Source organism: Phyllostomus hastatus, unplaced genomic scaffold, assembly GCF_019186645.2.
Source record: "Phyllostomus hastatus isolate PE091 unplaced genomic scaffold, TTU_PhHast_1.1 phas_contig_86, whole genome shotgun sequence".
Lineage (NCBI taxonomy): Eukaryota > Metazoa > Chordata > Mammalia > Chiroptera > Phyllostomidae > Phyllostomus > Phyllostomus hastatus.
In genome coordinates, this window is record NW_025333977.1 from 42,569,390 (window position 1) to 42,582,730 (window position 13,341).

The 13,341-nt window shown below is 38.9% G+C and overlaps 1 protein-coding gene across 1 annotated transcript in view; it reads right to left on the bottom strand.

The window, feature by feature from the left end:
* The window catches only part of SLC9A9 (solute carrier family 9 member A9), a 528,656-nt gene that overhangs the window by 280,899 nt on the left and 234,416 nt on the right, over positions 1 to 13,341 (bottom strand). The window contains exon 8 of the mRNA XM_045851938.1: positions 10,542 to 10,647. Coding sequence (XP_045707894.1) covers positions 10,542 to 10,647 — 106 coding nt within the window. The remainder of the gene's footprint in view (positions 1 to 10,541; positions 10,648 to 13,341) is intronic.

The window sequence follows — 13,341 nt, forward strand, 5'->3', positions numbered from 1 at the left end:
TGGAAGCTGAAAAATAAATGTCTGTCACATGGAGCATAATTTCTTTGACATTAAATACAGACTTGAGGGATTTCTAAGATTGGAGAATATTGCATTTTTGGACAGAAAATATTGATTATATCATCAGAATACACAAAGAGAATGAGTGAGAAAAAAATGTCTTGCTCTCAGATAGTACTCTGAGGGGCTTTAAGGTTGATGGGTTATTTTTCTATGCTACATTTTTATTTATTTTTTGATCTAGTAAAACAAGACATTTCTGACTGGTTTTCTACCACCACCATTACACAGGAATCTGGAACTAAGAAGTCAAAGATTTAACGAAATAAAGTACTCCTTCAGGGAATATAAAAGATTCTAAGTTTCCAAAGAGTACAATTACTGTCTAGTTTGCCATATTTGGTAGCACTACAGTTGGCAGATTAATCATGAGTCTGTGAAATATAAGAACATCAATAAAGACAATAGCACAGATCTATTCTTATTACTGGTTTCTCCAATGCAGAGTGTAGGCATGTATTTTAGAATTACTTCATGTCCATGCTGCAAAGTTTATAAATTTCCATTTAAACCAGACGTCTCCTTCATAATGTAGTAGTGACTATTAATACTAATTAACAAAATCTGGAAAGGAAAACAATCCCTTTTTACTTAGGTCCTTGCATTCCATCTCAAATGTTGGTGTTCTTCAGGCTGCACCCTTCTTTTCAGTTTCTGTTTCCTTGGAGTCAGCTGCCATACTTACACCAATGTCACCTAAGTCTCTAATCAGCATCCTCACCCCAGATACCCATGTCCCATTGTCCACTGTAGCTTTCCATGGGGAGTTTCCACACTTGTGTAATATCCCCATGAATTTTTTGGAATGAACTCATTTTTGTGTCTCCCTTTCTACTACATGTATTCATTTACTATATTCTCCATTTTGGGAAAATAAAGCATTGATTGAGTTGATATAGGGACCTGAAAATTATTCTTGACTCCTTTTTCTCCTTCGCCTACTTTGTGTTGTATGTTTGTGCCATCTATCTTCTGACAATTTTCTACACACTAATGCAGAATATAGGTTCTTGTGAAAGAAAGAACTTTATCCTTTTCCTCCTGCCTTTTGGCACTGTGAGGAGATGTTAAATGGCTTGAAGCATGTACAGTGAAGAAAGCAGGGGTAAATTTGTCCACTACTTAAGCTACATGGGCAAAGTTGTTTGAATGTTGAAATAATGAGCTACTCAGTTCAAGAAAGTGCAGGTGTGAGTTAATGAGTTATTGTGGGAGGAGATGTATTTTACACCTGTGTTTACGGAAATGGCATCATTGAATGTTTGGTTTTGGTTCAGTGTATGGGCTAACTAATCTCCTTGAGAATTTTGGGTGGCTATTACTACAGCTTGAATGCTTAACATTTTGAGTCTCCAGGTTTTATTTTTGGCTTGGAAAACCCTCAGTGTACCTCATTTGTTGGTGAATTATTAGTTAATTAAGTTGGATTCACACAGTCCTTTCAATATGAAAGCAAGAGCAGTTTTATGCTAAGAGAAGTTGGTTAATGACAAGTACTTAGAAGCTCAAACTGGCCAGATTTGTTTTAAGAAACCCTTCAAACTAAGTCCCCTCCTGGTGATTTGTTTTATTTACTGAGATCTAGAAACACACTTCCCATCCAGTCATGCAATGCATCAGTGGCAAGCCAAATGAAGCACATTCACCTCTGAGCTAAAAGCCTTCTTAAGAGTCTAGGAGAAATTTTTGCCAAGCTGAGAGATGATAGAGATGAGAAGTAATGAACCAAGTTACTTATTTAGATCAACTAAAGTCTTGATCCATGTCCAGTAATAGCCATTTCATTTGGCAATCTTTCCTCCTTGTCTATTGTAAAAAAGAAAGACTTTCCCAAGTTCTCCTTTTCCTAACTACCTAGTACTTACTCTACAAAAGCCTTTCAAGAACTGACCTGATGGAGAAGCAGGACCTGAGCTTCCAAGTGTTAGGTTTTCCTTATCACAACCATGTAATAGGCCTGTGTCACATGAGATCAACAGGAAAACATACCTGGGTGATGGGATTGAGATAAATTGTTCATGTTGTGCTTGATACTTGGTGTGCTGAGTGTTCCTCTCCATCAAATATCTTGATCAATTCCTTGAGATGGGACACATCATCACTTGTTTTTGCCTGGTTATGTATAAAATTGTTTTCAGAGCTTTTTACTGTCTAGAATCAGGCTACAAAGCCCAATAACAATAGGAATCAAGACTTTTTTCTTTAAGATTTTTACACATTTTTCTTAAGTGGAAATAATTCTACATTGAGTAAAGAGTGGGCTATACTGTTTACCTTTTTGTATGAGAATATGAAGTATGCCAATGGCCTCCCTCTCTCTTCTTTACCTCCATTGGACATAAAATATGCCCCAAGAATCTAAAAATGGAAGTTGCCTTTTACAGCAGTGCCTGGAAGCAGAGAATCATTAGACATGGTGTCAATGTTGCCATTAGAAATCATTCTTTGGGTATTTAATGAGAGTCCCTGAAAGTTTGCTTCTGGCAAAAACCTGACCCCCAAAGCCTCAGCTGGGAAATAGAATACAAAAATGAATTTTCAAATAACCTGTCTAGCAGTGCTTTTTGGTTATCTTTATAAACTGAAAAGCAGCTTCTATGACAGGATTCAATTTCATTAGAGATTATGCTATTAATAATACTGCTGAATTATTTTCAATATTCAATTTAAAATAATGGCTCGGTAACCTCATGACTTTTGGAAAATAAGCCTCTGAACAAGAAAAATTCTACTTTATCAGAAATTAGGCATGCATGTGTACCACATACCTCAGAGAGAGAATACTTTGGGGTCCTGCATTTACTCAAAAGCCACATTTGTTCATATACAATGACATTACAATGTCCTTTGCCTTAGCATGAAGAAAATTAAATGATACCAATTAATAGAAGGACTTATTGCAATTCCTCAGCAAGTCAGCAGAAAAGTCAGACGCCAGGAACATACCCCTCAGTGGCTGATTTTTTTAAGTAGGGCAGATACATGCACACACATGCTCTTCTTTCTGTGCTCTCCCTGCTTGTGGAGACTCCCAAAAGCCCATTTCTAGCTAGAATGGAATCTCATCCTTTAGAAAGTATTTTTACTTGAACATTTGACATTCTGCTCAGTCTTGCCAAAGAAGAGTTTTCTCCAACTGTACTTCTACATTTCCAGTTGCAGAAAATTGGACTTCTGGGTATAGGAATATCAACTTTCATTTGCATGTCTAAAAGCTGCTTGTTTCCATAAAACTAAGTTCTTCTGTGTGACTACTGAACATTTGCAGGTTCAATTTTCAAGAGATGGAGATGATGGGCCTGCAAATATGGCCCTTGAAGTAAAAGATGATCAAAAATAAATCAAATGATGATCATCAAATTAGTAACAACTGAAAGTGAAAGCAAAAGATGGGGTAATGAGCAAGACCTCCCCACCACTGAAGTGTTCATGATGAATCTTAGAAGCTGAATCAAAAAGGATAATAAACACTGAGAACAGTCTTTAAAACCTTGATTCTTTTTATCTATCAGTATGCACCTGGCAAAAGAAGGTTTCAAGTGTCCCAGCCTAATGGTTGTGTGGTATTTGCATGTCTCTTCTCTTCTGATCTGTCGCCATGTTCCGCAGTTTCTTTTGTTGAAATACTTTATGGATTCATCTTTCCCTTGTACTATTAGGGCTCCTTTGTTTGCAAGCAATAAGAACTCATTCTGACTACTGTAATCAGAAAGGAATTTATTAGAGGGAAGCATGATAGCTCTCAAAAAGGAGGCACAAAGGCAACTCCAGGGATCTGTGGGGTGAAGAAGTAGAGGGTCTCAACAGTGCTTTGCTGTTGGAGAGAACAGGTACCAACAGTTACACTTCCTTCTATCTCCCTTCTAAAGTTTTGTATCTCTGGAAAAGAGTAGCTGCTTGACCTAGCTGTGAATGTTCTCTCTGGTGGGGGAGGGTGGGATACTTTGATTAACAAGATGGTATCTGATGGAGGAGAAGTCATTCCCTAAATAACAGCAGGGGGCTATTACCAGTGAAAGTGAGAATGGGTGCAGGGCAGCAAAACTGATGAATGTCCACCACATTCTTCTAGACTAGGCTGTTATTTCCTCAGGACTAACATTTCAGATTAATGTAATTTATGACATATCCTTTAGTTGATGCATGAATCTGTGCTAGAATATCTTGAGCAGAGGACATACAGAATCTGCAAGAATATTATTAGGCTTAGGGTGTGCACTACCTTATAAAGAAGTTTGTTATTCAGATTTCAGCAATTTTCCTTTTGTTGAGCTAAAATCATCTATTCCATTGCTAGAGGTATTGAGTGCCTAGAAGGTTTCAACCAGCCTGCTGGTGCTGATGTAGCCCTCACAGACCTGATAGTCTAATATAACTTCTGCTCACCAATCCTAATTCTTCACACCCACTCTAGCACTATATTTCAGATTTCTGAAGAATAACTCAACTAGCATAGTGAAATGTAGCAGCACATAAATAAATAATAGTCACTTAGAAACTATAATGGAAGAAACTTCCATTTATCGTAGTACCTCAAAATATAAAATAACTTACAAAGTACTTAACAATAAATTTGTAGTTCTAAGGTGAAGGAAACAATAAAAATTTACTAAGGGCCATAAAAGATAACTTGAATAAATGGAGAGATAGATTCCTGGGTGGGAAGGTTTAACACTGTAAAAACACCACATCTCAAATTAATCTAAAAATTCAATGTAACCATAATCATAATCCCAAAGTTATATTTTGCTTGACACCTAACAGAATTTTTTTAAAGTTCACCTAGAATAATAAATATGTACATATTGCAAAGAAGCTCAGAACATGGGGAAGGGGGTAAGGGATTGAAATGAGCCATGAAGTCAAAATGATAAAAATGGTAAAGACCTAAAGCTCAGTAGAACAATAGAAAGCTGAGAACACACATACACATATATGTATCTCCACACATGGAGTTTATGTTAGAAATTGAGAGGTTAAGGTTGAAGGGTTTTAGGACAGGTGGATAACCATCTAGGGAAAAATCACATCCCTAAAGTATCCTGCAGCTCATATCAAAACAAATTCCAGTTGGATTTTATTGTGAAAATAAAACCAGACAACTATTAAAAGGAAGAATAGATTACCATTAATAAACATTTGGTCTTTCTAAATGTAAATTAATAAAATCTTAGGCTTTGTAAAGAGGAGATAAAATTAATTACAGGAAAATTGAAAATATCTACAGTAACCTTTTACCTTACCTAACACTATAAAACATATTTAAAATTTATTTAAAATATAAAACCATAAACTGGAGAATATTTATAGCCTATATGATAATCAGAAGGTTAATATTCTTAATAGAAAAAGAGCTCCTAAAACTTAATGTGATGAAGATAAACATCTCAGTAGAAAAAAAAAGACAAAGAACATAAATAGGTAGTTCACCAAAGAAGAAATCAAAATTGTCAATGACATGTAATCCAACTGCTATCCTCAGTAAAAATATAATAAATTTACATCAGAATAAAATGGAACTTGATTATCGAGTTAGCAGGAACGAGTAAGATTTAGGGTGGTAGAGATGGGAGTGAATAAACTCTCACATTGTTGATAAAAAACAAAAGGACAAATTTTTCAGAGGATAATTTGGATGAATTTTTCCAAGACATTAAAATTTTAGCCTTCTTATTAACCCAGCAGTGGTATTTTTGGCAGTTATATAAATAGAAATCCAAACATCAATCTATAAGGGTTACCATTGCAATTATATTAATAATATTGAAAATTACAAATAAGTGAAAGGTTGGTATAATAAATTATGGAAGTTGATATGGTACAGTAGGTAGCCATTAAAAATGACAATATAGAAGAACATTTGATGTTATGAGAAACATTCACTATAAAATGTTAAGTGGAGAAAACAACTTACTGAAAAATAAACAATATATGCATGGATAAATTTAATCAAGTATATGTACATGCATAAAGTTAGATGGACCCAGACCACTATTAACAATAGTTGTTAATTGGCAGTAACAACACATGTAATTCTAATTTTATTTCCTTCTATGAACTTGTATTTTCTACAATGTACAAGGTGAAGCAAAAGTAGGTTTACAGTTGTGCCTGTGGAAATATAATACAATAATTAATAAACAATAAGACAAGAATAAACCCTGTGTTTCATGTACTCACAACTGTAAACCTCCTTTTCCCCCACTCTGTATGTGGTCTACTTTGGTCATAAGAGAAAAGTTTTTAAAAATGTTTTTAAAAGCAGATATATTTTGCTAAAAGAAAAAGAAATCCTTTCTAAAGTGAAATCTTAAGTGAAACCCAATTTGTGGAACCAATACAGAGGAGAAGTCAGGCACCTAGAGTGCTCTTTACTTGGTAGACACCATTGAGCAGCCACTTTGAAATGACAGGCCTGGGGATTCTGTTGAAAAACCACTGCTGGTGAACCCTATTCCTAGGGCCTACATGATGTGCTGTTAGTGAGCCCGTACAAGGCCTCACGTTCACTGGTCACACCGCTCAGCTACTCATAAACTCTGTGATAGCTCATTCCATTTAGGTCACTGTAGTCCTTGTCATATATTCATTTGTTAAGCACTTTAGAAAAAAGTTTTTTAGATTTTAACTTTGCATGGTATTAGTTTACTTCTAGATTAGAAGTAGAAGAATTTTTATCATTACCTTAAGTACCCTTAGAGAATTTAATTTGATACCACACTTTCAGAGTTTATTGAAGGCTGATATGGAAATGACTCCATGAGGAATAGATTTCCATCTTCCCTGAAAACTATTATTAAATATACTGTCCATTGGGGTGTTGAAAGGCCCTTATAGAAAGAAGTATGTAATAAATTCCCCTAAAATTTTAGTACCAAAAAATAGTTTGCCCACTTTTTATAAATAAATATGATATCCTTTCATAATGATGTATTTTTCCTGTTTAACTCATGTTTTCCTTTTGGCTTGGCTGCCAGAAAGCTCGGGATTATATTTATGGGTAAACCACAGCAATGAACAGCTGCCTAATTTTGCAGAAAAACTATCCCAAAGCATTTGAGTGTGTATCCTGAACTAAATGGTCCCATGATATACATGTTATAAGTTATCGAAAATCCAATTTGGAAATAAGATAGGATTAATAAAGAAACACACACATAATTTGGACTAAGCAGGCCTGGTCTTTAGTTGTAGAAAATGCTCACACTTAGACTGGTTTGTATTCAATGCCTACAAGGCATGTTGCTTAATCTGAAGCACTGCTCTGCACTGAGTGTGCCCCTGGGTGTAGCCATGGACCTTTGGGTCTTTCTGCTACTTAGGACCACACCTGCACCCATCCATCCCATCACGCTAATTCCTAAGAGATCGTCTCTGTGGCATTCTTAAGGATAACATGTTAAAAAGTGTCAAAGAGCAAGATGCAGATATACTAGGAGGAACCCAAAACACCTGGAATGATCTTCTGTATGGCAATCCCCTTGTAGTACAGGCTTCCCCGGCTAAGTGAGTGTTCTAGGAACCCATCTACATCAGTGTACCAGCTGGCATTGTTGTGAGAGTCTGCATTCAGCTTCAGTGAATTTTTTTTGAAGACTATCTCAATGCGTTTGGTCATTTCATGATGAGTGATTTATTGGGTTGGCCAAAAGAGTTTGTTTAGTACTTTTCTGTACAATGGCTCTAGTAGTGCTTGGATGTCTTTAACTTCATTTGAAATAATTTCATTAGATTGTATTGTGACAGTTGTCATACCAGCATGCAATAAAAGAACTTATCAAAATTGGTGAATTTTAAAAAATATTTTATTTATTTATTTTTAGACAGAGGGGAAGGGAGGGAGAAAAAGAAGGAGAGAAATATCAATGTGCGGTTGCCTCTTGCATGCCCTGCACTGGGAAACCTGGCCTGCAACTCAGGCATGTGCCCTGATTGGGAATTAAACCAGTGACCCTTTGATTCACAGGCCAGTGCTCAATCCACTGAGCCACACCTGCCAGGGCAAAATTGGTGAATTTTTGTGTAGCCATTTTAATGTTGAAGATGGAAGAAGATATGCAACATTTTTCATATATTTTGCTTTATTATTTTAAGAAAGGTAAAAACGCAATGAAACACAAAAAGAAAAAGATTTGTGCAGTGTATGGAGAAGGTGCTGTGACTGATCAAACATGTCAAAAATGCAAAAATTTGCAAAGTCTCTTGGTACTATTTGGCCAAATCGTTCTTTGCTGTGGGCCTGTCTTATGCATTGGAAGATGTTTAGCAGTAAGGCTGGCCTCTGCCCACTGGAAGCCAGTAGCAGGAGGGATAGCCGCTGACATACTCAAAATATCCAAATCAATCAAATTATTGGTGAAGATGAAAAATGTGTCTTTTATTTTACAGAAAAAACTAAACAGACTTTTTGGCCACCTAAAATGAGCATGCCCACCCCACACACTGACTGTCCAGCAGTGTTTGACCAAAAACAGCATGGCCCCATGCCCCAGCCTCCCTATTCACAGGATCTCGCCCCAAGCAACCATTTTTTTTTGTTTCCCCAGATGAAAAATGTCCTTAAAGGGAAATGTTTTGCTCTTGTGGAAGAGTTGAAACAAAAATACAGCAGAAGCACTAAAAGGTATCAAAATCGATGAGTTCAAAACTGTTTTGAGGAGTGGAAAAAAAGTCTTAATAGGTGTAGTGCATCAAATGGAGAGTACTTTGAAGGTGACTAAAGTTTAAAGATGTAAGAATAAATACACAATTTTTAATAAATAAATTCCAGTTTGGGGGTCTCCCCTCAAACATGGACCATCACCTTTAAAGTAATTAATAGAACAAAATCTTGCTGAAATGGACCAGGAAATAGACAATTTTTCATACACAAAAACAAACCATTCCTGCATGTGTATATGTGTATGTGTGTGTGTATGTGTTTATTACAAGGTACAACAGTAGGCTAAAAAATATCAAGTAAGTTAAGATGCTTCTTTATCTTCCAGATGGGTCAAATATGTATTCTTATTTTTTATATTGCTAACATCATTTTACAACATGGTAAGTGATAGAATGTGAAGAAAAGCAACTGATGAATATGCATTGCTCACCTCCACTATTTCATTGAAGGGACACCAGTGGTCTTCTCTGGGGAATGCTTAAGCTCTTCAGCAGCCTCCCTGTTAATTAGTAAGGCACTAACGTAACAGAGGTTGTGTTGGAATGATTTGGATACAAGGGCTCAGCAGGGTGGACTCTGGTAACATAGCCCTGGTTATAGTGACATAAGCTTATGACTGGCAGGGTGGCTTTCTGTATCAGTGACAGACAACCTCAAAGCCTGAGGGAGTAGCTTGGTCCCTGTGGCTCTGCAGTAAGTTGGGTCAGCTGCCCAGAGCACCAGGATAGATACTATTACAAAAAAGATTTGCCAAAAAGTTCATGTTCAAAGGACAGCCCAAAACAGCCTAGGAGCAAGAGTACCAACCAGGCAGGCTTCTGGGGCCCAAATATTTTCCTATTCTTAGGAGCCTGCCTCCTACTTCACAGGTGAAATTTCATTCAAGGTAATGATGCTTGGTGCCCACAAGCCCAGCCTCTGGAATTAAATCTCCACATTTTACATCCCAGCTCTAGCACTTACTGTTGGCTGAGTACACTAGGTACAGTTCCTAACTTTGAATCTTTCTGTAAATTAATGAGAACATTCATAAAAGGCAGTTAGCCAGCACCTGTAGCATAGTTCACTTTCAATGTAAGTCAACTTTTATTATTTTAGGTTTAAAGTACCACCTATTAAAATGCAAATTACCCTAGAGAGGTACACTGTTACCAGGTAACACTTTAAGAGAGATTTTCACCACTTGAATGTCAGTTAAAACGTGGCTGAGCATCAAGGACCTGGGACTGGAACCCAGGAGAAGCAGGAAAACAGGGAAAGGAGACACAGCTTTGACATTTTGCCAGGAGCCACAGTGATGCTTTTACATGGAAAAGCACCCAAACGCTGTGGCAACCCCAGTGCAAACCCTCCCTACTGCAGAAAGCCAATCTACATGTTGAATCCAGATTGCAGGATCCATGGCCCTGGAGACCCTAAGGACTGCCCCTTTCTCTATCAACTGTTCCATCTCAGAGGACTCTATATAGAGGGGTCATTCAGCTGTAGAGCCTCCACATTAGTTCTGTTTTCTGGCTGCCACAAAATGTGCACAAAGACTGTAAGCACTGTGTGCATGGAGATGTGCATACCCAAGGGAGGCTGCTTCTATGGGTGCTTGCTGTCAACAGCTATTTGTGAAGGTACTCATCACCTCTATCAATTAGTCATTGATAGACTGCAACATCCCCTCCTGAGCAGCAAGGAGAGAAGGAATGGCATTTTGGAGATTTTCAGTTCAGCTGTTATGTACAAAATGGATGAATTATTCTTTTTTAATCCCCAGAGTACCCAGGAGGGGCTGATTCGGACACCCACCTGTGCAGAATGAAGCACTGACCTGTTAGGCCGGCGGCCTCGGCAGACAGGAAGGCGCTCCAAGACAGCAGGAAAAACAGGCCTGTTTCCAGCAGAGGGAACTCACACAGTTTGGTGAATTTGGTCAAGTGATGAAGATAAGTTAAGGGAAACAACAGCTGCTTTTACAGCTAAATCCCCTTCTTGGCTGAGGAACACTGATGTGGTTGTGACAGTTCCAGAGCCAGGGAACTGGTTTTCAGGCCTGGCTGGATGGCTGCACTCTCACTGGGATGACTGTGACGGCCAGCGTGAGTTTCACGCTTCACCGGGGCCTGGATACTCTGGGGAAAACACAAACCCGTGTTCAGGTGTTTTGTAAAGCGTCTTACCTAGAGGATAAAATCAGCTAACTGTGGGTATAAAACCTCTTGAATTTGGCCTTGAGCCTTGAGGTGTGTCCCTCAGGAGACTGTAGCAGACCCAGGAAAAAGCCCCAAAGTGTGGGTGAATGAGATGCTGCAGGTGCGTCAGCACCAAGAAGGCCACTGCTCCCTGGGTGGGGGTGGGGGCGGTGCTAGTCTGTGACAGATCACCTTGAACACTCCTCTGTCCTGGGGAGGGAAAGAGGATCTGGAGAAGCATTAGATTCAGATAGGCAAGCTGACCATGTACCCTTGGTATAAGCAGGATGAAGGAAAATGTATATTATTTCTAGGGTCAAACAAGAAGCCCTTTTGCAGGCAATTTTTTTCTTTTTTGGCCAGGATGACACTTGGTCAATAGCCTACAAATTGTAAATAGAGCAAAGGCACAGTGATCCAAGTCATACAGAGAAGGGGTTATGGAGAGTGATTAGGGGTGATCAGTGGGAAAGGGTTACAAGCAATTGTGCCCATGATTAGGCAAAAGCACTCTGACAAATAAGGAAATGGAATGTTGCATTTTTATGCCTCTAGAAAAAAAATCTAAAGAAGAGTCCATTAAGAAGTGTTTGGCAACAGGGTAGGGAAGCAAAAACGATGACATTGGGGTAGAAGGTCCAGGTTCATGTCTTGGCTCTGCTAGTCACTGGGTGGCAGACTTCTGAGTAATACATTAACCTCTCTGTCACGTGATACTCTATCCCATGTGAATGGTCTAGGAGAATAATTCCTGCTCACACCAGGGTGAAGAGTAAAACAAGATGAAATTTATTTAAAATGTTTTATAAAGTATTAGAAAGCACAATGTGCCAAGAAGAGGCAGAATATGTCTCGATTGAGACCGTGGCCTCCGGGTTCAGATTTGCGGCATCTGTTCAAGCATGTCTTGTGGCCACGCCGTGCCTTGGCTTCCCTGAGTAAAGGAGGGAATAATGACTCGACCTACCTCCTAGGTGTATAAACCAGTTACTGTATGTTAAGCGCTCAGAAGAGTGTGCCTGGTATGCAACAAGGGATATGCAAGTTTTTCTATTCGTATGATTTAAATTAACTTGCTTTGTGGGGGGAAACCCCCCCCCCCCCCCACAAAACTTCCCTGGAAATAGATTCAGTAAGGATCTGGAAGTAATTCCTAAGTGGGGGGAAACATGGGCTGCCCTTTGACCGTTTTCCTGCATGTCCTCTTGTTGCTGGCGGAGCTTGTTCCTCTAACTCCCTCTCCTAGTTTGACAGGGTATCGGGTGGGCATAGGGCATTTTTTTCTTATAACCTCTTCCAGAAAGCAGCTCAGTTTTCAGGCAAAGCCCAAAGCTTGTACAAAGCCCAGGGGCCTTTGCTTATTGTGGGAAGGCTTTGAGGTCATCACAGGGGAGGGAACACCTGTGGACCTATCTGCTACCCAGCCTGAGTCTGTGAGAGCCAAGGCCACCGGGTCCTGCATGACTGATCATGCCACAGTGCCTGAGCTGCCATCTCTTCTGTATCTCCACCTTTTTGTTCAGATCTGATCCAATTTCATGGCAGACTTTCAATCTCCAGGAATTTTTTCCCTTTCCTTATCAACTCATTTACTTATGTGTCCACACATTCCCTTCATATCAGGCAGAGAAGAGCTTCAACTTCAGTTTTTCCACCTAGAGCAGGCTCTGGAGTCAAAGGCCTGGGTTTAAATGCTGACCTGGAAATGTCCTAGCTGTGTGGCCACAGACAAGTCATTTAACCTTTATGAGTCTGTTTTCTCAGCTGTAAACTTGGGAAGATAACACTGTCTTCCTCTTAGGATTATCATACAAACTGTCTGAGATAGTCCACGCACAATGGTAAGGACAATGGCGGGCACATGGTGGTATTCGCAACAAACGTTAGATATTATTATTATTGTGTTAATTATTACTGATATATGGCCCAGACTGAGCTACTTAAACTCTGTGACCTGAGTTTCCCCATATTAAAGTGAGGTTAATTATATCCTGTTTTACAGGGTTGATTCAAATGAGAAGATGTATATAAAGGTGCTGGCAAAAGCTGACATTTACTAAATGTTATCATCATTACTATTACTCTAAACCTGTGACCTCCATTATAGTTCCACTTGATAATTAAGAGGCAGCCATGGCTGGTGTGGCTCAATGTGCCAGCCTGAGAATCAGGGGGTCGCCAGTTGGATTCCCAGTCTGGGGCACATGTCTGGGTTGCAGGCCAGGTGCCCAGTAAGGGTCATGTGAGAGGCAACCACACATTGATGTTTCTCTCCCTCTCTTTCTCCTTCCCTTCTCCTCTCTAAAAATAAATAAATAAAATCTTTAAAAAATAATAATAATTAAGAGGAAATAGGGAGTAGTGATCAGGAGCACAGCCTGTCTCTTGGTTTTACTCCCTAGGTTTGAATCTTGGCTCTACCTACTAGCTGCATGACCT